We start from the raw sequence: 25,846 nt of genomic DNA on the forward strand, positions 1-25,846 counted from the left end.
TTTTACATTTTTCTGATTGTGGGGATGTGACATCCTTTTAATTTTGCTGTACCTTATTCCCATATGAACAGTAATCAATGCCAGGAGAATGTTCTGGTAGTCTTATTTAATTTGAGCTCCTTTCTTCAGTGTTTACTAGGATTCCCAAGATAAGTTTAATTATGTTGTATTTTCTAGAGAGTTTTAAAGTTATATTACAAATAATTGATTATTTAAGCAGAATTTCCCAGCTGCTCTTTCTTTATAGCAGCCCCCTTCTATGGTTATAGCCGTAAGTCCTTTATGAAAAAGATATCTTCTGTTTCTCTTCCACATAGTGGCTCAATGAAACTGCATTACGGTGTTTCTTACTTAGATCATGTTGACAGGACAAATGCTTTATGTTGACACTGTAAAATCCACTAGAAATTATTATTACTGGGGCAATATTTGTGTTACCCTCATGAGATGAATGTTTACCCCTTTTAACTAAATCTAAAACACCTAAGCCATCACTACTTCCATGGGTTTCTTGATAGCTACGTAATGGCAGTTCTCATAACTTTGATAGTTTACCTGGGACCAGCCTTGGTTAAAGTGACGTGCTTTTTTTGCCAAAAAGGCTTTGTGCCTCCCCCACTGCCCAAAACAGCTTGTCCTTCTCTACGTCGCTTACTTTTTTCTTCCTTTTTCTCACAGTTTGTCTTACTACTCATTTTTTCCTGCAGTTATTCATTCATTCATTTAACATCTAAGCAAGACTGCAGTCTGATAACTGTGAAGGAAATATCTGCATGAAGCCATTGGGTTCTAGATGCTCTGAGGTGCATTTAATAGTTTTTAAGCAACTTTTTACCCAATGATTATCTGATAAAAGAAAGAAGTGTAGTCTTACTCTTTAAATTTGTATTTCTTGTGCATCCTTTTACCACATCCTAACATATCAAGACTACACTATAATAACTGTAGGGGACTAAGTTGGGAGTCTGTGACCACCTCTGAAGTTTGGGAGAAATGTTAAAGAAATGATGTCATTGTCCCCTCCCATCCCCATCCCCACCCTAACACACACAAGTACAATGACCTTCTATGAGCAGGACCAGTTTTAGACTAGTCTGGGTTTAGGGCAGGGACGATTATAAAGCCCATGTCAATATGTACTTATGCAGCCTTAGCATGTGGGGTGACCAGCCCCAGAAGTTCTGATCTGTGTATTCTGTGATGCATTTATTTCTCAAAAAAATAGCAGGGGACTGTTAAACTGAGCAAGTGGCAACCGGTTCTGTAACTTTCAGACAGGCAACACTCACCAAACAGTAGCCACTTCTATGTATAATTCAGACATTTGATTGTGATAAAAGAGATGACCATGTAATGAATTGTAGCTTTGTTCCAAATAGTGCCACACATTCAAATATTACACATTGCTTAACACAATCACATTAGACCTGCAAAGCCAGAACAATAAGAAAATAGTAGCACACAGCTAGTCATTTTTCTCCACAGAAGACAACCACAGCAATTATGTCTGTTCTGTCTGTGCATATCAGTTAAGTAGTCCATCTTTCTTCTCACAAATGCACATAGTCACTAGTTCTGCAAAACCAGATAGTGATTGTTTGAAATGGAACAAATGACAACAGTATTGATTACTTTTATCCAGCCAACCCCAACTCCCACAGTGCAGTTACAGCCATGACTTCTAATGGCCATGTAATGTTATATCATGTCCACAATCCACACAAAGAAGTTGCCAAACATTAAAATATTCCAGTCTAAGTTGCTCCACACAGATAAAAAAGCCAGAGAAACATTGCCAATGCCAAAACCAAATGCAATATTAAAATAGTAATGACAAATATCTTACCACGCCATTCCTCTCACCTTTCACACCATAAATAATTTTAAAAAACTATCTGGGTGAATACTGCCAGTATTAAAAAATAGAAGTAACACTTCACTTACTGCAACATTTTAATTTCCTTCTGGTCTGAGCCCCAAAAATCACTATTTCTTCTAAATAAAAAAAGACCTCCATCAGGTGGCTTTGTGCCTCATATTCAAATGCTGGAAGGTCTGTATTCCTAGGACCTTGCAAAATTGAGGGCTAACCTTCCGTAAGCTGATTAGTTAGAGAACTGCCCTCTTGAAGTGCATCTGGTGCATTTTCATTTGGCTGGGTGCCTTTATTTATTTATTTAGAGCAAAGAAGCATTGATCTAAAAATAAATAAACTAAATAAATGGAGACCAAGCTTTTTAAGCAGTGGCCTAGTTTGCCCATGCATCAGGCCAGCACTGATGACCACACACACTTGAGAGCAATAGAGATGGGGAAGTGCCATAACATTAGTGCATAAGACCATGTCAGAGAGATTAAAAGAGGTGTTCTTGAAAAGGAATTACAGATTGTGAAGGAGGAGATGCAGACTGCCAGTTGTAAAGGCAAACTACTCCCTGGATCTCTGAAATTACTTCTCACAGGGAGAATTATAGACTGATGGAATGAACTTCTGAAATGAGTGGTAGAGAGGAAATTTAGAGATATTCAGAAGAGCATGAGACAGGTAAAAGAAGGTTAGCAGAAAGATAGGAATGGAAAGGAGTTGTAATGTTGAATGCAATAATAAGGACAGACTATGTATGATTATTGCTTCATTCTAATATCTAGTTAATTCTACCATCAGGTAAATGTAATGTAAACACTTCATGTGCTTATGCATACAGCTCACAGTGCTGCACCTCAATGCACTTTAACAGCAGTAAACAATACAAGCACCTAATGTTTCACTTATATTTAGGGTGTACAGATCTGCCATATTGGATTACCTAGACCATGTCTGATGCTTATTCATTGCGCCTGTGAAAGAGTCGTATTTTAGGGTATATAGAGCCATGTTGTTGTAATGCTTCCTGTACAATGTAATATTCCCAGATCATGTAATGCAGCATGATACTGCAGAACATGCAGCAAGGCAGTAGTGTGTGCCCCATTGCAAGAAAAATATCAGTCACATTAGCACCTTTTATCTGCCACTGCTTATGTACAGTGGTCAGTTTCACCCTTCTTTTTAAATCCCTACTGCCCCTACCCCCCAACATTGCTGTTAACTTCTGGTAGCATCCAGTGTAATGTTGAACTAAATGATGTGTGACACTCTAGTCATTACAGCATGATGCATATTAAGCATGACCTGGATGTGCCTGACTTTCACATCTGACAACATGACACCAAGTTACCATCTATATCACACACCGGTACAGTAATAAATTTGACAAAAAAATTCATCTGCAAGTCAGAAAAATTGTAAAGCAAAATTATTAGGCATTTTGGATGTTGAGTGAGTTTGTCAAACACTAAGAAGTAAACACTTCCAATTATATTTAATGTGTAATTTAAATTATTTCTCCTTCAACTAAATAGCAATATAACCTTTATTCTGTTACATTACATATTTGGTCATATTTTAAGCACATACAGTTTCTTCTTATGTTTTAATATAAATTTGCTTATTATTTGTTGCTAATGGTCATTTTCTTATTTACTTAAGACAGGAGACTGGAGTTATTCATTCTACAATAAACACAGCAGCAGCCAGGCTTTTGGCATCACAGTAACATCACGAGCAGCAGATCACAGCGTTCCACCTGTCACTGTTAATGCCCACATGAGTGCAGATAAAACTGATTATCCTAATCCAATGATCCTTTATGCTGAAGTCAGTCAAGGCTTTCTGCCTGTTGTTAACGCAATTGTAATAGCTATAATTGAACCAGAAAATGGACCACCAGTTACCTTGGAACTCCTTGATAATGGTGCAGGTAATGCTTGTCTTTTGAGTAAAAGTTTGTACATGTGTGTGTGTGTGTGTGTGTGTGTGTGTGTGTGTGTGTGTGTGTGTGTGTGTGTGTGTGTGTGTGCATGTGTCTATATGTATATAAAAGATGCATAAATAATAATGCATATGCTTGCATACTATACAATATGTTTAGTATGTGTATATATCTATGTTTATCTTTCTTTATATATTTATTTTTTCTTTGTTAATTGGGTAGGTCGGCTGGTGCAATACTCCTTTTAATCACCATCTGAGCCAAAATATAGTCATTGTAGGAGCACAGAAACACAAACATAAAGTAACAGCTATCAAGTAAGAAAAAATACAGAAACAATAAACGTGGAAGTGACAAGTTACCAAAATATACACATAATACAGCATTTTTCAACATATTCATATTATGAGGGATATGATAATATGTGCAACAAATATGGATTATATGGTAGATGTGAGATATAACAAATATCTTGTGCTATTGTTACAGGAAATGAGTTTTGTATAAGTAATGAAACCAGAATTCCTAAGCTAATGTCACAAATCATACAATACAAGAAATGTCATGTAGCATGTAAACCAAACTGCATGTATTCCATTTCTTTTGTTTTTTTTTTCTATTTTCAAATAAAAGAGTGGCCTATCCCGCTAACCTGAATGTCTCAATTATGTTTTTACTAACAAAGGCTTTAGGCATTCTGTACAGTTTCTTTTATGAAGAGAGTGCCTCCCAAGTCTTATTTTTTTCTTATGTTGAGGTAAATTTCTCTTTTTTCCTGTATTTTTTGTTTACTTTTTTAATCTGAGTTAATTTTATGTTGTTTAATAGTATATAAAAAAGGTTATGTAGTTGTATGGTTTAGTTACGTTTTTTTAGTTAGTTTATTACAATTATTTTAATAGCAAGAATTGAGTACATTTTGTCAGTAATACCTTCTTCTATTGGATACTCATTTTAAATATTTTTTTTTATTCTGTTAGGAGCAGGTTTCATTTCTAGGAGATATTTAGGTGTGAAATGTTGTTTTTATGGGCCTATGTTTGCATGCCATGTATGTTGTAGTGTGTAGTTACTTTTGTTCACTTTGTAGTGAGTGGAAATCCAGCTTATGCTTCATTTTCCCTTTTAAACTAATTGTAACCATGTGTAGTGTTGTTTTAGATGAGGTAGTATGGTTTGAAGGGTATCACTGTGTATATTTTACTTATTCAGTGCACAGTTTTACCAAGAGTGGTTGAAATGAAGTTCATGTAGGGAAATGTTGACTCTGATGACACACAAGGGAGTAGATCAACTGCTGATGCTACACCAAGAATGTAGCTTAATTTTGATAATGCACCACAAGTGTGTATAAATAAAAATTTGCCTTCATGGTGCTCCAGATATGGGGCAGTATTCAGAGAAAATATAGTGTGGAACTGTTAGGGCATCATTGCCAAGCTCAAAGATCATAACTGAACAAAAGTTCATTACTGATTGTGTCTCTGAACAAGACACTGTACTATTACAAATAACCATGTTAGTTTTCTTGCTAATGCCTGATAAAACACTGTTACACATGTACCTACAGGCATGGGTGCATACACACACACACACATATACACACATACACACACATGCACACACAGGCACTAAGACAACTACAAATATGTCTCAATGCAGACATATGCACATCCTAAAGTACACACACACACACACACACACACACACACACACACACACACACACACACACGCACACACACACACTGACATACATAGCTTCGCAGTACTTAGCTACTAGGTTAATAACAGTTTCCCTCCTGCAGTAGACATCATTAGGTGATATACATTTTTTATGCTTTTGATCCTCTCATATCTGTCCACCATGGCATTCCTTTCTCTGGAGAAGTGCACATGCCTAATTTACATAAACCCTCCCCTGAACTGCCACATATGCATACAGGTTTCTCTCTTTTTAATTTCTCCAAATCTTTTGGGTTTTTAATACCATGATGGGAATGGACCCCGTTCCTAAGTAAAAGTACGATTAAAGTTCATGAAATTAGTATTGTTTCAATCTTTCATGTCAGCTAGAAGTGCTTTTCGCAGCATCTGCAATGTGCCCAGTAATGACTCCTTCTGCAAATCGTATGGGGTTACATGGATTGGTAACATATTTAAATATGATTTTAGATTCTTTTTTTTTATAAGAGCCATTGCTCCTACTACTATTGTAACTGACTGGGTATCTTTCTTCCACATTGCTCTCATTTCTGTCAGCAAATCCTGATATTTTATGACTTTGTGTCTCTCTGTATGCAAGACACTGTAGTCACTGGGTGTGGCGATTTCAATGATCAGTGCTACTTTTGTCTTCTTTTCTTGGACCACTATATCCAGTTTTCTAGCATCAATCTTTTGAACTGTTGGTAATGGGTGATACCATGTGATATAAACTTCATTTTCTATGATGCTTTGTGGCTAATGTTTCCAGTGTTTTTCAGCCACTTCAGTACTATAATGTTTGCACAATACCCAGTGCAACAGTCTTGCCACATTATTATGCCTTTCAGTATACAGTCCTTCTGTCACAACCAGTAACGAGGTGTGCGACTGTTTCCAATTCAGTTTTACAAGACCTACATTTGTCTGTTTCTCCCTCATGTTCAATGGACTTTTTAAACCAGCATGTATGTAGCTCACTATCTTGGCCTGCCAATATGAACCTTTCATCTCTTAGCTTGAATTCACCTCTCCTTAACCATTCCTGCATTCATTCCTGATCAACATGAGGTTCTTCCAGAAGTTTTCTATACTTGCAACTATATGCATTTTCCACATTTCTTGCCTTCTCATCTGGTCCTTTATCTTATATTCTTTCTTTTGTTTTTTAGCACATTCAGTTGCTGCCTGATTTTTATCTACTTCTGGTTTGATTTCCATTCCTGATTGATGCCAATATGCTTCTGCTAGATTAAGCAAAGAAGTCATCTTAGATTTATTCTCCTCATGTTTCAAAGCTTTCACTGCATTTGGGTCTTGTGAGGTAAGCAGATATGTGTGGACTCCCATGATTGCAGATCTATACACGTAGTCAATTTCAAGGAGGCCCATCCTTTCTTTGCAACGGGGAATATATAATCTTGGTACACACCTATTTTTAAAATCATTTGGTGAGCATGAAGTCACCGTCTTGTTTTCCTATCTAAGCTGTCCAACACATTTTGGGGTCAGTCAATCACTACAAAACTGTAAATTAGGACAAGAAGAGCAAATTGGTTTATAGCTTGAATTTTGTTCCTAGATGTCAACGCTCTTTTCAGGATTAATTTAAGTCTTCTAAAGTATTCCTTACTAAGCTTTATTTGCACTTGTTCATGTTTTATTGTTGATCCTTCACCAGTTCCAAATATTTATACACTCCCTCTTGCTCAAGTACTTTTATATCACATTCTTGTCCAAAGTTGATGTTTTCCTGGTGCTGCAGTTTTCCTGCTTTAAAGGTTGCTTTGCACATTTATCAAGAGCAAATGATATTCTTATATCATCTGAAAAGGTTTTGACAACCTGCAGTTCTGCACTCACTCATCTGATGAACTATACAGTTTTAAATCATTGACAAATAGAAGATGAGAAGTCTTTACACTTTGTTGTTTTCTAGGAGCCAAATTATAGCCATGGCCTAAGCTGTTAAGTAAACAGCTTAATGAGTTAAGGGCAAGGCAGAATAGCAATGGTGGTAGAGAGTCACCCTAGAATATTCCCCTTTGAATTTTTATCCCTGGGATAATAATTTGTCCTTTAGCATGGCTTAATTGCAAAGTTGTCTGCCACTGTTTCATGGTCACTGTAATGTAGTTGATCAGTGTAAGGGGTATCTTGTACATTTTTAAGCACTCTTTTATCAATGAATGTGGGATACTATCAAATGTTTTTTTTGTAGTCAATCTATGCCATAATTAGATTCTTCCCCTTTTTAAAGTTCTCCACTGTGACTTTATTTAACAACAAATGATCCTTTGTTCCTTCTGACTTTCATTTATTGCCCTTTTGTTCTACTGCTATAATTGAATTTTCTTCTAAATGACTATAAACTCTGTCAGCATCAATTCCTGTGTATAGTTTGTATGTTGTTGGAAGGCAAATTATTGGTCTATAATTTTTAGGGTAGATTGCAGGTTCACTGTTAACTAAGAGCATTGTTTTTCCTGTTGTTAGCCAGGTTGGTGTCTATTTGGGGTGCGCATATAAATAGTTCTTACTCACGGCTAGATCTTTGTGACCTTTTAATCAAAAGTAAGGTTCTGCATCTGGGCCTAGCGTTTTCCAATTAGAGACTTTTTTTAACTGTTTCAATCTCTCTGGCCGTTACTTCATCCCATTTCATGTTTGGTACCTTTAAACTTCTTATTGTTTCTTTTACTTCTTCTATCCATTTAGTATCTTTGTTATGTTCCACAGGATCTTCATAGATACTTCTCCAAAATGTATCTATTTCTTCCCTTTTTGGTGGTCTTTCAATTCCTTTTGCCTTGTTTCCCAATTCTCTATAAATTGTTTTTTGGATCATCAATAAATTGCTTATTTTGCACCTTTCCTTTATATTTATCTGTGTATATTCTAAGTTTTTCCACCTGTGCTGAAATTTTTAGTTTGTTATTTGCGACAGGGCATGATAGATCATGATCTGTTCTAATACTAGTCATTGCTTTTATCACATCTATCTTTCTGAGTATTTTTGTTGATCTATTCCCTTTTCTATCGTCTTCTAACAGTGACACGTCTTGTCTTAATGCTTTATAGTTTTCTCTATTTGATTCTTCCATGATGGTATTTGATTTTTCCTCTCACTTTCCCTCACTACCCTGTGTTCTTGTGGTAGAGCTTTATCAGTTATTGGTTTGGCTACACAGTAATATGGCCTGTTTACTTCTTTTATATCGCATGGATCTCTATGGATAGTCCTAATTACTGTGTTCATTTGTTTTATCATACTTCTGACCTTTTGGGTTTTATTGACCTTCTGCAGTCTTTTTCTTTCATTGATCTTAATATTATCTATCTATGTCTATTAAATCAAGTAACTCTTCTTTTAGCTCATTTTCTTCCAAACTGAGGGCACATCCCATGTTTTCCATTTCATGCGGGCATTCTATAGAAAGTTCTATAGCATCGTCTTGTGGCACATTCTCTTCAGTTTCATCCTGTGACATCCATTGCTCTTTCATATGGGAACTCACAAGCCTATTACTCCTCAACATTGACTGCATCAGAATTTCCACAGTTTCCTGTTCCTTACCTTGCAGTCTAGCTTCAAGTGAATGTTTATACTGGTTTCCTGTGGAAGGCTTCACAATATCTTGATATGGCACCTGACCAATTGCTTCCTGTTCCACTGGTTTCCACTTAATTTAGATATCATTGCTCTATCCTGTTGTGGTGCTTTCTGCATTAGATTTTCTACACTGAATCCTTCACTTTGCAGGTACTCCATAACCTCGATTTCTATTTCTATAACTTCTCCATTACTACTAATCTCCTTTTCTACTTTAAAGTTTTCCATGTCTGGATTCCTTTGCCTGTATTTCTCTTCAAATATCTTTGGTGCTGCTCTTTTTGTATTGGTTAGTTTTGCTTTCTCCTTTGCATAAACATTACACCATATATAAATCTCTTTTTCTTTCCCATGTCCATATTTATTCTTTAGATGTTTCCTGATCTTCCTGCTTCTCCTTACTTTGAGGACTCACTCCATCATGCTGTGATGTAACCTGTGTTAGACCTTCTACACCAAATCCTTCACTTCGCAGAAACTCCATAACTTCAACTTCTAGTTTTTAACTTTTACTTTACTAGTCTTCTCTTTTACATTCCATCTTTCTGATACTGTTTTTTTTATTGTGAAATTTTCCATATACGGATGCCTTCGCCTGTGTTTCTCTTCGAATATCTTTGGGGCTACCTTCTTTATATTGATTAATTTGTCTTTCTCCTTTGCATAAACATTGTACCATATCAAATCTATATTTCCTTCCCATGTCCATATTTTTTTTTTATACTTTTCAAATATCTTTAAGTTTTGTTGTTTATATTTTTGCACTTCCTCAGATGCTTCTTTTTCCAAACAGATCAAAGTTGTGTGATCTATGTACTGCTTTTCACAAATCTGTTGTATTAATGAACACACATTTTCATTTGAAGCTTCTGACAGTTTTTCCTATGAAAGTATTTTTCTTTCCTCTAATTTCTCTCTTAATCCTTTTGTATATCTTGGGTCTGGAAATTCTGGGCTTTTTGAATAATAGTAACAATACATCATTTCTTTCTTATCCTCAATAGTCCACTTTATTGTCTTGATGGCTCTTCTTTGGCCTATCAGTTTTTGTGATTTTTGTGGACTGCAACTTCCTTGTAGAAAAGGGGGCCATCCTCCCCCTGGGCCTGACTTAGCCCCAGTGTAGGAATGTGTCCATATTTTGAGGATTCTACACTGTCATTTTTTCTAGTCCTGGCACCAGTGTGCCTACCAGGATTGGGCACTTTTTTATCCTGGGTCTTGTGCACCCATCTATATATTTTTTTTAATTTTTGACCTACTTCTGTCCATGATATATGCTATATAAATACAGTCTATACAGCATTATTGCCTTGGTGAGATTTTGTGAAAAACAGGGTTCACCTCTTGAAGGTACTCACCAAGACATGAGGATGAATTCGATTTCAGCACCACTACTCTCTTTTGCTTGCTGACTTTTCATCTCTCCATTTGGACCCCTTTCTTCAGTATGATTGCTGTGGTGTTATAAGCCAGAGTCCTCTTACTGCTGTTTTCCTAATGTAGTGCTACAGTGTTCTTTTAATTACTGTGCATAATGCTCTGAACATTCATGCTAGAAACAGGATTAAACCATAGCTCTCAACCATTCAGAGACAAATCCCAACAGAATCATGGACAAATCCAGAAAATAATTAAGGACAATCAGGGACACTTTTCCTGTATTACTATTATTAACTTCAGACATTCACAAAATAACAGAATATGAGTGACTATACATTTTCTAAAGTAAAAGAAGTCTGTAACTTTAATTATTGTCATTATTTATTAAGTGTAATTTATCACCTTTTCTCCAAAAGTCACCACTTTTAGCTGGGATTAAGAGGGATAGACCTAAATTTCAGTCAAAATTGGGGATTTCCCTAAAAATCAGGGACAGTTGAGAGGTATGGATTACACAGTGTGTTGCGTGTTTCTGAATCCTAGGATTTAATTTTTATTTCACTCCTTATCTGTGTTTTGTTATTAAGATAAAAATTTTTATCTGAACGAAGCAAAGAGATTTCAAAGATAACTGGACCAAAACCACATCCCTTGTACCACCCACATGATGTCACTGATTACATTGTTTTAAGGTAGAATGCCTTCTTTTTCCCTTTTAAACAAGTAGTGGTTTTCATTGCATCACTTTTTTGATACTTTTCACTTAAAATGTTAATCTGAGGCTGTATTTTTACAAACTCTGGCACTCTATTTGCACAGATAAATAGAATACCAGAGTTTGTACTCTGCTTTCTGGACTACTAGACTAAATATTCCTATTTTTGGATAGTCCAGAAAAATACTGGATAAGTGGCATTTCTAAAGATAACAAAAAGTCAATAATTCCATGTTAGAAATATGGAATACAAAGAAAAAGGACTTAGCAGCAAAATGGAACTGCTGCAAGAAGGCCAATCAGTACTTGTCATTTGCTTGGATTCCAGTAAAGAAATGCAGAAATATATGCAATGCCAAATCAACTTAGCCCACATAAAAGTACCATCCAAGTCCCAAATCCACAATTAGTTTAAAAGGAAAATGTGGAATAAAGTAAAATATTGGCCTCCTTTTCCTTTCACTGTGATTTACACATGCACGCACACACACACGCGCACACATGCACATACACACACACACGCACACACACACGCACATACACACACACACACACACACACACACACACACACACACACACACACACACACACGGATATTATCAGGAACATGGAGGAATCATTTACGACTTAGAGATCACTATGTTTTTTAGTGATGTTGCTGGGACTCAGAGCTTCAGGTACAAGTGGGCTTTAGATAATTAACACTGTGGTAAAGTTTACACCGAATTTGTTTGTTAACAAATTCTGCGGGGTTGAAGTAATGTAAGATTTACTACACAACCAATCATACCTCTCAATGACTTTGTTCAAGAACTCTGGACAAAGCCAAAATAATGGGGGGACAAAGGCCAAAAATCAGAGACAATTTTTGAATATTATTCTAATTCACTTGGAAAGTTAATAGAATAACAGGGTTTGTATCAGTATGCATTTTCTATTCAATGAGAAGTATGACACTACAATGTCTTGAGTATATTTTCTGACTGTAAATCTCAAATGATTTACCAGAAAACCAATATTTTTATGAGGGAGTGGGAAAATACATAAGACAAAATCAGATGTATTCTGCAAAATCAAGGATAGATGAGAGGTGCGGTACTAAGATGCATCAAAGAATGAACTAGTACTGCAAACATGTTTAAAAAGTACTCCAGAACTACTGTAGAGAAACTCAGATGGAATGCATAATTCATAAAATAGTTCAAATTATGTTCAGCATAAACTTAGATAATTAACACAGCCTACAGAAGACCATGGGAACTATTAATCTTAAAAAATCAAAAATCAATAAGTGGATAATGTGTGGTCTAGTTTGTGATACAGAAAATGTCTTGTAATGTATGATTGTAGAACTTGGTTTGTGAGTTATGGTTAGCTGACTTTAGTTAACCAAATGGAAAGTGTTTCAAAGTCTTTTTGAAGTGCATTTTCTAATTCACCCCCCACATCCCCCCTACTTTAATATTCTCACTCTGAGACTGCACTACAGTGGGGAAAAGGGAATATTCCCTTATCCCCACTGTGCTACAATCTGAACAACAGAATACATGACACTGATAGCACCTCTATATACAAAATACATTCAAGAAATATATTAGCTTGAAAAGATATATTAACTAATATTACTAATTTTATTACAAATTTTCATTTAATCCTGGTTTTTAAAGAGCTCATAACTTTAGTATCCACTTTTTTCTTTTGAATCTAATATTTTATGTTTTTTTTCATTGTGGTGATGTTATCACCCAGCACTTTATCTATCCCTACAAAAATGAAAAGTGCTCTCACATGATCTAAATAATGTTTACACAAAGCACTATGAGTTCTCCTACAATTTATATTACTTATGTGTAGGGCCATCCTGTGTTTATTTAGATCACATGGGAGCACATTTCATTTTTGTAGGGATATATAAAGTGTTGAGTGATAACATCACCACAGCATAAAATATTAGATTCAAAAGAAAAAAGTGTGAATACTAAAGTTAGGAGCTCTTTACAAACCAGAATTAAATGAAAATGTGTAATAAGATTAGTAATAAAATCTGTAATAAACAATGCTAAGATAATATATTCATTTTTTCTGAACATTTATATACTTTTTGATATATATATATATATATATATATATATATATATATATATATATATATATATATATTTTTTTTTTCTAGTTAATATATATATATATATATATATATATATATATATATATACATATATATATATATATATATATATATATATATTAGTTAATATATTAGTTAATATATATTTTAAAGCTAATACATTTCTTGTATGTATTTTGTATATAGAGATGCTATCAGTGTCATTTATTCTGTTATGTGTTTTATGTATACTATAATGTGCAATATAAGGGTCTATCACTTTAACATAGAGAGTGGAGAGCAGAAGATGTATATTTAAATGCTCTGCAAGGGAATCCGGGTAATTAAGCACTGATGACGCCTACTGGGTGAAACCGGTTTGCTGTGGTGTCATGGCTGTCCGAAGCCATGGAAATATTGGATTAATAAATCTTTTGAAGAATATGTGGCTGAATCTTCATTGCTCAATATGATGTTTTTTGCTTTACTGCGAGCTAGTGCTGGGTGTTGTTGAAGGTTGGATTTATTATCCGTGCACAGTTCGAGTGTTTTGGAGGCCATGTTTCCATGCACCAACTAGAAGGAAGTGTGTATACATATATATATATATATATATATATATATATATATATATATATATATATATATATATATATATACATGCATAGACACGCACACATGTGTATGTATGTATATATATATATATATATATATATATATATATATATATATATATATTTATATATATATATATATATATATATATATATATGTATACACACACACACACACACACATATATATATATATATATATATATATATATATATATATATATATATATATGCCCATACAAACATATGCTACTGCTAGACTACCCACAACTTGGGCAGCATGCACAGTTAGATACAAAAGCAGCCACGACACTCACATCTGCCCCCCCACACAGTCCAAATAAATGAGTGAACAGTGCAGTGCTAAAAATCATGATAGACCATACACAATGGCCAAACATACAATCTAGTAACAAAACAAATAAAATGACTGAACATCGCAAACAAAAATACAACCAGCCAGTAATTCACATGTTTATTTATACTCTGATGTCTTGGTCAAAGCCTTCAAGGAGTAAACATCACCAGAAATACATGCCTTAATCTCAAGAAGCAATTAACACCTAATTACATAATTGAATACACAGCCTCCAATTACACTCATCATTTAACTACCTATGGGATAAATTATCACAGTTAATATTAATACATTGAATTATATACATAACAATTGTCTTTTTATGAATGTTTCATCACACCAAGGAACAGACATTTTCAGAAACTGTACCTTGAGACCCACTACTGTCCCCATGGTGCGATTTATTCAAGTGTACAGCTATAGAACTGACATATTTCTTATCAGTAATATGTCTGACATGTTCTAACAGCCTAGTTTTAAAACATGTTACTCTCCCCACATAAAATATGTTACAAGGCCATCTAAGAGCATTCTCTATACTCCTACCTCTTGAATGTACAGACTTCAACATGTTTCCCAGCCACTCCCCTCAGCAGGAATTACAGCACTAAATATTGTTAGACCAGTATACCTAGCCATCTACTACTGTATGACATCTGGACAAAGCCTGACATAATTGGTGGACAGAAGCCCCAATACACAGGCATACATGAAATATTTCTGTTATACGCTAAGAAAGTTGCTGATGTTACAGGGTTTGTTGTTACATATCTTTTCTGAGGGATATAAAGTCAAAAAAACAAATGGATGTTGCCATCTACATAATGCAATCACCAGAGTATGCCAGGATTTGCCAAGGACAACATCTGTCTGGGGAACAGCCAGTACATAACAGGATAACCTCTGCCCATTATGTGGATGGTCCTACAGTTGAGAGCAATGCAGAAACAGAACTTTGTCAGACTGAAACCCATGCAGAAGTAGAATGTGCAGACAAACCCTGTTAAACTAGCAGTATTCCAAACATATAACAGCAATACTCACATTCTGCTCCTAAGTCTTGAACCTTCCCCACCATTTATTTGGCTTGTCTCCACAAATCTTGTTGTAAGAGGTAGTAGCCCACACAACTCCTGGATTTCTTCCTCACAAGTAAGGGAAAGGCCAATGCTCACATGGAGTACTTATTTATAGGAGTGTGTTGCCATGACATTGGCTATTGGAAGAACTACACAGCTGCTCTGCCTGCAATCAGCAAGTGGGGAAACCCAAGTAGGTGCACAGACCATCACCTACAAAAGCCATGCTGCCACCTATTCAAACCAGCTCTATCCCTGTAGTGCACAGAGAGACAGAGAGAGAGAGAGAGAGAGAGAGAGAGAAAACTAACAAACGAAACATAAAGTAGAAAAGATAAGAAAGAAAAAATGTAAGTGGAACATGTAGGCAAGTAATTGAATGTAGTACCTGGTCTGTAATAATGGGAAATAAGATTTGGAGGAATATATGTCCCAACAAGACATGGTGTACTAATGTCCTGCTAAACAGCTGCTATGGCCATAGCATCTGGCCCTCTCTGCACTGGGAGATATCACAGACATACCTCTCAACTGTAAAGATCTTTACAGAATGTCTACATTTTGCCATCATGTATTTTTGTCTGTTCCTCCTGAGATCTGTACTTTTCTGACAAATAGCTGAGGATTGAAGTCATCAGGTAATGACAAACACTTGAGTTTAAGACTCCACATCCTTAAGAATATTCACTGTAATGCTAAATATATCATTCTATGAGCTTCCTATGTTTGTAACAGGTACATTTAATGTCTGTTCCTATTTATCCCTCCATCATGTTAGGCATTATCCAGATGTGATGCTCTGAGAGGTTGTGAGGTGGGATCACAGCTCAGGAGCCTGACTCACCTGGGAAAGGACAGCTCATATATGACAACAGCAGGGGTGTCTGTCAAACAGTTGTGACTGTGCCACTGCTAGGCCAGTTAATGGGATGTTTCCATATCCATGTTACCTGTGATTATGAGTATGACATGTTTGCCTTGTAAAGCTAAGACACCTGTAGAGAGTGTGTGCATAATAGAGTACTGTTGCAGACGTGTGTTGAACTGCATGTGATATATTGACTTAATAACATTCAACTGTACAGTGTTCTGCTGGACAATAAGCAAATTTGTGACTGATATCTGTAGTCACATACACATATACCTGGGTTATGTCAGCCAAACCATTGACAGGTCTGTGAGCAATGGTGTTGTAACATAATAGCCTACTTATGACTGTTGGACATCTTCCACGTTATCACAATGATGTCAAACACAACTGTGAAATCAATGTATTAATGTATGGTGCAGCTATATTAATACAGTATCAATATTGATGTCTCTTTTGACACCCATTTATGTGTGCCATTGTCCAGACATACTTGCTGTAACAGGTTGAGAAATATGATTGAGCAGCAAGGCTGTAAATACAGTGTGCCATACTTATATTCAGCAGAAATGTATACCAGGTATCCCCTGAGCATATGTATGTATGCATATGTTCAGCTGGAAGGCACAAAACTAATCATATGAGTTTCAAGCAATCAGGTAAATAGGTTGTGCATGTTGCACATGTGTGTAATATTAGTGTCAGTGCGTGCAACATACATATATGCGTACAGCTACTGGTGGTTGCATTGCCCTGACACTGATGTGGATACTGGAGTACGTATGATTACCAGGTATTAATCAGAGAAGTGTCCACCTGTGTTATGACCCTCTGTCCATGCCTACCACTACCAGCTGTATCAACACCTATATACAGTGGATATCACAAGTGTACACACACCTGTTGGAATGCCAGGTTTGTGTGCAGTATGACAATCAGACCACAAAAGGTAATGTTTCTCATCTTGAATGTGACCCCTAACATGTCCAATCCCATTGCAATAAAATCAAAGGTGTCTCTAGGAAGGTGAGCAGCTATTGCCAAGTGAAAATGTGCCATGATGTTAGAGTCCAGACCAAGATGGATCAGTGCTGTAACCATCTCAAGAGGTGCACACACAAGTTTAAGGGTGTGCACACTCATTCACCTGGCTACTGTACTGAGTATTTTTTCCATATGTGTGCACAGACCAGATTGCTATGTTTTCAATTCAATTGTACAGGCTCTAGGTCACACTACAGGCGGGAATTGTTATGAAATGAGTTAGTGTGGTGCCATGTTCCAGTTGCACAAATACCAGGCAGTGTATCAGAGGTGTGTAGCCTTTATATCCACTGTAGCTAGATGGACACAGCAGTACCTGACCTATATATCCAGCCTCCACCAAGGTAGAGTAATCCCCTTTGGTGGACAGCAGCAATACATGAATCACATAATATGTCGCTACATTGGCTGTACAGGGACACATAGTTTCAGGCAACTTTGAAGCAAGTCCACCTATATCTGAGCAAGCAGGTAAGTTCACAGGTGATGTCCTGTAATGCTGACTATGACTATGAATCAGACATATCCACACCATCAAGGACAATTGCAACCATGTCTCCATATATGTTGTAAGTCTCAGATAAAACAACACAATTCACCCTGTACTGCGGGTAAAGAACACCTCATACACATATGCCATGGATGTAGGCAACCTGCATCACACAGGTTAGGTGGGAACATCACCACCCTGTCCACCCCAGTCATACATGGAGATATGCACATCAACCACACTCCTCCCCACAGCAATGGTGAGCATGTACATATACTGCCTACTGATGGCAGCAACAGCATATCTCCATGGGGCATAATAACATCAGTGTCTGCCTCCTACATGAACTCAGGCATGTGCTCAGAGCTCCATCATGCACCACAGTGAAACACAGACCTGCCACCATACACACACCATCGACATGGAAGATGACCACTGTCAATCCTCTACACAGAAATGAATGGAGACTAGAGGATTATGCAATCAAGTGTCCAACATTGGGGGAAATAAGATAGCTCAGGGACAGGCTTGTAATGCAAGCTGCTATAGCCATGATAGCTTGGAGGTTTTCAGTGTAGTCTGGATTATTTACAAGTAATATCCACTGTTGATGTGCATTTTGACAACTGTATGAGGTCCTGTGACCTTTTCCTGTTTATGTCTTCCAGGTAACATGCACAGTGCTCGCTTACCAGCATTCCCTGTTGGGGAGACCGACATCATCAACCAATATGTGATTGGACATTATGCCCTGTCATGTGGATGGAAAGCAGATGTGTGGGAGAGGACTGCCCTGTGGAACAGTGTGGTCCACAGGGTAAAAGATGCCGGCCTGCACAGCAGAACTTACGTGCATGTGCAGCATCTGGTCACTGACCTCAAATGCCATGCCCATCAATGGGCTGCTGCTGTAGAGAGGGACCGGCTATCCACAGTTGGGGGCCCAGCCATCCAGCCCCCACTGACATCCACCAAAGGGCTCATTACCACACTTGGGGCCACATGCCAAACGCACAAGCCATGATGCTGTGGGAAGCATTGTGGGGGTAGGTTGCACACACACTGGATGAGGAGCATGCAGGTAAGGGCCTAGTCAGGATTAGTACACTAATGTATCAGACATACATGTATCTGTATTGTATTTACATGCATGTGTCAGGTCCAATTGCAGTTGTGAATGGGGTTTTCTAATGCACAGAGGTGCACATCTATGGTGAGGGCAGGACATTGTGTATTATTGTGGTTAGTACTGTAGATATGCAGACATGATGCATCCATCCTATACCAAGGCCACATGTGCATCTGCTGACAATAACTCCCTTTCACAACTACCTGGGACCCTCAGGTCTGCATATACGACAGCAACCTGAAGCTGGTGAGTATTACATTTTTCTGTTGTTGCCTGGCAATACCCCAGGCATGTGAAGCGCATGCAATTTAGCATGTACACAACCATCAGTCATAGCTATATTGCTTTATGTAATAGCTATATTGCTTGTTGTGCATATTCACTTGTGCTAGGGTTAACTGTATTGCATCACAGTGGTCACCACTGGGGTCTATCTGACGTGAATTCAACATTCCTGCAGCATACCTCACAACTTGTCAGTGCCAAGACATCTGGACAGAGGCCAGCAAATTGTGCTGGACAAACGTCCTAGGGTAAGGTCATGTATGACACATTAGTGTTATACAGTGGATATAAATTGTGTACACACCCCTCTTAAGATGCAAGATGTTCCTGTCGCATACTAATTATGACCACAATATGACAGTCCCACACCTCTTCCAGCCTTTAATGTGACCCATAACACGTACAGTTCACTTGTAAAACCAAGCATCTGTACTCATGTATTACACCTACAAGGCAGGCCACCTGTGAGGGCGGCAGATGTCCTATCAGCATGATGTTTCAGTCAGGTATGTTATCTTATGTGGCCATATGTGTCAGTACACTTACTGTGGCCAATTTGGCCATAATATCACATACATGGGCATTGTTAAGGCACACAGACCACTTCCGACCACGTATAGGTTTCAAACATATGGATATTCCAGACACATCTGTACAGAGGACTGTACAATTGTTTAACCTGCTGTATGTGAGGCAGATACTGTCACCACACTATATAAAGTAATGGCAGTGGGAGGTGGTCACCAGCCGTGTATGGTATACACATCAAAATGGCATAGGCCACACATGATATGATCCCCTCCCACACACAAACAGTTGGCAGCATTAGGATTAGAACTCCTGTCTATCTAGGTATTCCTGCTGTAATGCTACACAGTTATCAGATTTCCACCTCTTCCAAAGGTACTTCTAAGGTGGATGACATCAGCAGGTCTACTAAATTGGAGTGAAGGGAAGTGTAAAGGTAGTACACAGGTCAAAAATGGAATGAGCCAGACAGTACATGATTCACACGCTTGCCAGTATTGGGATTAGAACTCCTGCTTATCTAGGTATTCCTACTATAATGCTACACAGTTATGAGACGCACCACAGAGCTTATACATTTCCAACTCAACCAAAAGTACTTCTGAGGTGGATGACATCAACAGGTCTACTAAACTGGAGTGAAGGGAAGTGTAAAGGGTAGTACTCAGGTCAAAAATGGTATGAGACATTTAGTACATGATTCACACACACATACATACACACACCTACCAGTATTGGGATTAAAACTCCTGTCTATCTAGATACATCTACTATAGTGATATGCAGTTACTGCACATGCTACAGAGCTTACTGAACTTTCACATGGCCAAAGCTGCTGATAACTGTACAGCTGTGGTAAAGTAGTACAGGTGGCAGACAGCCTGCCTTCTGTTCCACCCATACATCATGCTAGTTCTTTCTGTCTTGCACTTCAACTAGCATTATGGCTAGGCTCTTCACCATGTTATTGTATCATGAAGTGTGGCACACCTGTGAGCCGTTTCATTCATCACAGATGTTGCCCAAGTACTTACTAGTTATGTCCACCTCTCCTGGCATATTTCAAGGGTGGTTATCTGTGCTTTCACCCATTGACCTGGTGCACATGTACATTCTGGGGCACTGTTGCAACTGCCACATGTACACAGACAACCCTCCCCTCTAAACTCCAAACACTCAGACCTTTGAGGGTTACCCATATATCACCCATTGTGGACATATGCACTCTCCAGTAAAGAATGGACTAGCAGGTCAAGAGCATAAGTTCAGCACCTGCACCACACCATGTGGAACACATAGTTTACCATGACACCCACTTTGACAGCCATGCCATACAGTGAAAAGCCACACACCCACCTTCCCAGAGGCACTCAGTGGACATCGACCCAAACAGCACAGACCAACAATGCAGACACCCACTCAGACACCGGGACATGGCACATGCCAAGGGACACATATTTAACCTACACAGTGTGCCCCCAACCTAAGCCCCTAAGGCTAACCACCTTCCACAATACAGTGATTATGGGTAACTCAATACTGAGGCACACACACATCCCACTCACTAGGTTGAATATGGGGCAGGTAACAGCCAAATATCAATCACATCCCAGCATCTAACACATGACAGAGCCAGTCATGTCACTCCACAGCTATGAGTACCACTCCTTTTCCATGTGGGTGTGAATGAATTGGGACATACCTTCCTGGACTACATGACAGGAGACATGGTTGAACTCTCTGATTGTGTGGTTCAGGCAGGTGTGACAGTAGCCCTGGGCAGTGTACCGCTGTCACCTAGAATGATGCTGTTGTATTATCAACAGATGACTGACTGCAACATTGGCATACATGTTATGTGTCATTCTCTTGGGATCCAGGACCTCTCTCTGTTTGGGATGGCATAACGGACAGAACCCAGTGACTTAGCATGGATGTCCTACATCTGTCACTGCTGGGTTGCCAGGTACTGGCTACATGTCTTCCCACCCCATATGGTGCCTTATTAGGCAGTATTCCTAATGTTATTACCACCATAATAGCTACACATGCGTCTATATTATATGAACAAAGTTTTATAACTTCGAATACGATATGATCGACGACATATGGTTGAAGTTATAAAACTTCAAACAGTTAAAAAAAAAGTAACCTAATGGGTTAAAGCAGGGGGGCAAGCTGCCCTGCACCCCCCATACACCTCTGCTTTTTAAATATACCAACTCTGAGACTGCACTGTAATGCGGTAAAGGCATTGTAGTGCTTTCTCAAAGTCGGTATATTTAAAGAGTGGGGGTGTGGGGAGTGCAGGGGAGGCTTGCCCCCTGCCTACAAGTTTAGGGTTGGTTCTCTTATTTTATTTGTTTTATATATTCAAAGTTTTATAACTTCGACCATATGGTGTCGATCATATGGTATTCGAAGTTATAAAACTTTGATTATATAATACAGACTGTGCAATCTGATGGTTATGCTGCTCAACAGTGGACATCTAACTGTCAGGATGCAGTCACTCATAGCAGTTGCTGGAGTGGAGGACACATGTCTGCTGTAATGGAGAGTTGGTTCACAGCAGCAGAAAGCAGACTGCAGTATCAAGCTATGACACATTCCACAGCTGTCAGCCCCCAAACATGGACCACACCACAGCTACACAGGTGGTGTTGTCTCCATATTCATTATGGATAGGAACACCTCCAGACTAGTATCTCATCATAATGCACTGGAGATACTTCCGGTACAACTGCCTTGGGGTAATAGTGCTATCCAGACCATAACTTGCCATGGTTCGACATCTATGTCCCAAGACTGCCAGTGCACATTCCTCAACACCCTGGCATCTCTGATGGCCCAATGCAACACTTACACTGTATGAGTCTTCAACTACCCATCCATCACCTGGGGAATGTAGGCAGTTGCCAGTACAGTGGCCCAACACTTCTGGGATTCATCATTTACATTTCCTTAGAACAGCTCATACTGACTCTGGTAGAGGATGCAACAATCTTGACCTGTGTTGACCACTTAAATATGGCACTGTTGCTCATGTCAGTCTCTGCATGGTGAGATTCACACAGGCTGTAATCAACATGGAACTCAACATATCAGCCACACCCCCCACAAAGATAACCGCCTGGCAAAAACTCTCCAAAGCTGATTTTGCATCCATGAAAACAGGGGTGGATGTCTTCACTGCACCCATGGCAATGGGATGCAGCTGCATGACTGTGGAGTCATACACATAGGCACTGTACAAACTGGTATATGTATGCATGGTACTAGCCAGAGCCAACAGAACCCATGCACTGTTCTCCAAACACTGGGAAACAATGTGATGGTCCCCTGCCATTACTAAAGTGTACATCAGAAGGAGGACACTTTTGCAGGAAAAGGTGGTGTCCCATGACTGTTGAACACCCTTATTAGCCTCAAACACAACTTTGGATCCCTCATTGAGTCCAAGACAGGCATCTATGGCTTCAGAGATGCAGCAGACACTGATGACAGTCACAACAGCCTTGATGGTTACATCAACAACCTCCACAGCATTAAACACAAGTGCTGCAAGTTACTGCACAAAGCTAATACCTATCCTGAGACAACAGATATTGGCCAGAGTCTTGGCAATACATTCAGTGCCAGCTTTATCCCTCTCTCCCCCAACAAGTGACGTGCTGACTGAATGTGTTCTCACATGCTGTATCCCATTTCTGTTCTAGGCATCTATGTGTCATCAGGATGTGGCCCTGCTGCAAGGCCACAGGGTATGGCAGTGTGGTGACACATCCACCATGTCATAGGCAGGGTACAGTATGTGCATGATAATTCCCAGTCTGTAACACAGTGATTGCATATTCATCACAAATTATAGGGCTGAGGGTTGTACATAGGTACATGTTGATGTACAACATCTGTTGTAGAATGGAGAATGGTACATGTTCTGGTTTGGACACACTTCCGATTGCTAATACCCACAGCCACAGGGGATATTCATCAACCAAACACACTGACATTACTAGTCACACACACACATACACACACACACACACACACACACACACACACACACACACACACACACACACACACACACACTTGCCAGTACTGAAATCCATAGGTTCATTGCTTCATAGGTGTGTAGTAGGTGAATGGGTCTGAAGACTCTACAAGGCTAGCCCAAGGGAATAACTTGACATCAGGCCAGATGACAATAGTCCCCAGTGTGGCTCAGGAGTATAGTAATTGGAGTGGTCCCCAGGGGTGGGTATTGTATTCCCCATCCACTCATCTAGGTTTCTATAGTGGGTGGCCAGTGATGTGCACTACTTCCCATGTAAGTGATCTATATTCCATAGCATGGACAGTATCTGGGTTGTGCACATGTCCCAAATGCTTGTTCTTTGATGTTTGAAAGTGTGCCTTAGGTCCCTGAGGCATGTTGTGTGGACAGATTGATATCTTCTGATGTAGCATTCCTGACCTCATTTGATGAAACCTGGCTATGTAACTGAGGTAGTGATTGCAACTACATTGACAGTAGGATACTGGTATACAGTGAAGTTAGTGGCGTCTGTCCATACATGGCATGTGTATAAGGCATGTTATTCCCTTTGTGGGGTATGTTTGCAGACTTTACAGTTGTTGCAGGCATCCAGTGGGGAGCATGCCAAAAGGGCCACTGTACACATTGATTGGGCTACTAAGGGGCTGGAACAGGGTGCTGGAACAGAGTGATATGTCCTTTTATTTGCTGGATAACACACACACTCAGTCAGGAGATGTAACACATCAAAGTACTTTCTGACATCAATGGCACTGTTGTGGTCAACAGGCATATAGTCCACTGTAATCACACCATGGGTACTATCTGTGAGGCAATATGCAGGGGAACTACAAATTTAGTGGCTGTTGCTTAGCCTAGTGTGCTTGTGTATGATACGTGGGTGGAGAGTGATCTCTGATCAATAGAAGGTTTGCCTATATTGTTCACTAATCCATGCTGTCACATTTAGGGCTGTGGTTTGTCTACACCAACCTCTATGGTGTTTCACAACTGTTGGCCTTGTAATGTGGACATTGTGACATATACTAGGTCCTCAGCATCAGCATATTACGCACTTACCACAATTGCCATAGAGCTTATATGTTGAAGAGTTGTCTAAAGGTATCTCTGAAGGTGAGTGATAGCAGCAGTGCTGAATGAGAAGTATGAGAGATTTAGTGAGTGGGAATGGCCTCAATCACATTCATCTAGAAACACACACACACACACACACACACACACACACACACACACACACACACACACACACACACACACACACACACACACACATACACACACACACACACTCACACATAACTTTACATTTGACAGGACTGAGATTACAAATGCTACATGGATACCTATTTGTACTGTAGTGTTACACAGTTATCACAAGCACCACTGACACTATAGGGCCAAAGTTATTTCTACAGTGCATAACATCAGCACATCATGTGATATAGGCCAATGGGATGTATAGTGGGTGAGACAAGCCTCATAATGGGATTCTGTCTGTCACTGTCTGTCTTTCTCTTCCCCATGTCTCTGCGTGTGTATGTTTGACATATTATATTATGTTGGTCTTAGATATGTGTGTGTATTCCTATCCAGTGAGTGTGTGTGAAGTATCAATGGTGTACAATTTGGTGTGTGTGCACAGACAGCTGTGAATAACCAATAGCTGTAGTCCACTGTGTTGTGAGACATGGGCTTCATTTCTCTAAGTGTAGGAACATGCCCATGTGTGACCTTCTATATTGAGTGTGTGCGTCCATTCCAGGGAGGGTTGGACTCCAGTTCAGGGTTTTGTGTGCTACAGCTACACCTAGCAAACTGTTTCTGCAGGATATCTGTAGATAAGTTGCCAATATGGAGACACAATTGGCTTAACATACGGGGGATACTGTAACTATTGCTGTCTGTGCTTCTTGTGTGGCATGTTTGGTTGTAGCATAGATATTCTGACATATGTACTGTTTTACACTGTGATCTGTCATGTCGTCAACTACTGACAGTTATCATTCTTTGCTCACAGTTATTTACCGGGAAATACACGATGAATGAAGCTGAG

At 38.8% G+C, this 25,846-nt stretch overlaps 1 protein-coding gene across 1 annotated transcript in view; it reads left to right on the forward strand.

The window, feature by feature from the left end:
- Positions 1 to 25,846, forward strand: part of LOC122813606 (calcium-activated chloride channel regulator 1-like) — a gene marked incomplete at its 3' end in the record, with an annotated part of 1,902,671 nt that overhangs the window by 1,720,075 nt on the left and 156,750 nt on the right. Inside the window, 1 exon segment of the mRNA XM_044086018.1 lies at positions 3,530 to 3,800. Coding sequence (XP_043941953.1) covers positions 3,530 to 3,800 — 271 coding nt within the window.

The sequence above is a fragment of the Protopterus annectens genome, chromosome 10.part0 (assembly GCF_019279795.1).
Source record: "Protopterus annectens isolate FY-2018-M chromosome 10.part0, PAN1.0, whole genome shotgun sequence".
NCBI classification, from domain to species: Eukaryota; Metazoa; Chordata; order Ceratodontiformes; family Protopteridae; genus Protopterus; species Protopterus annectens.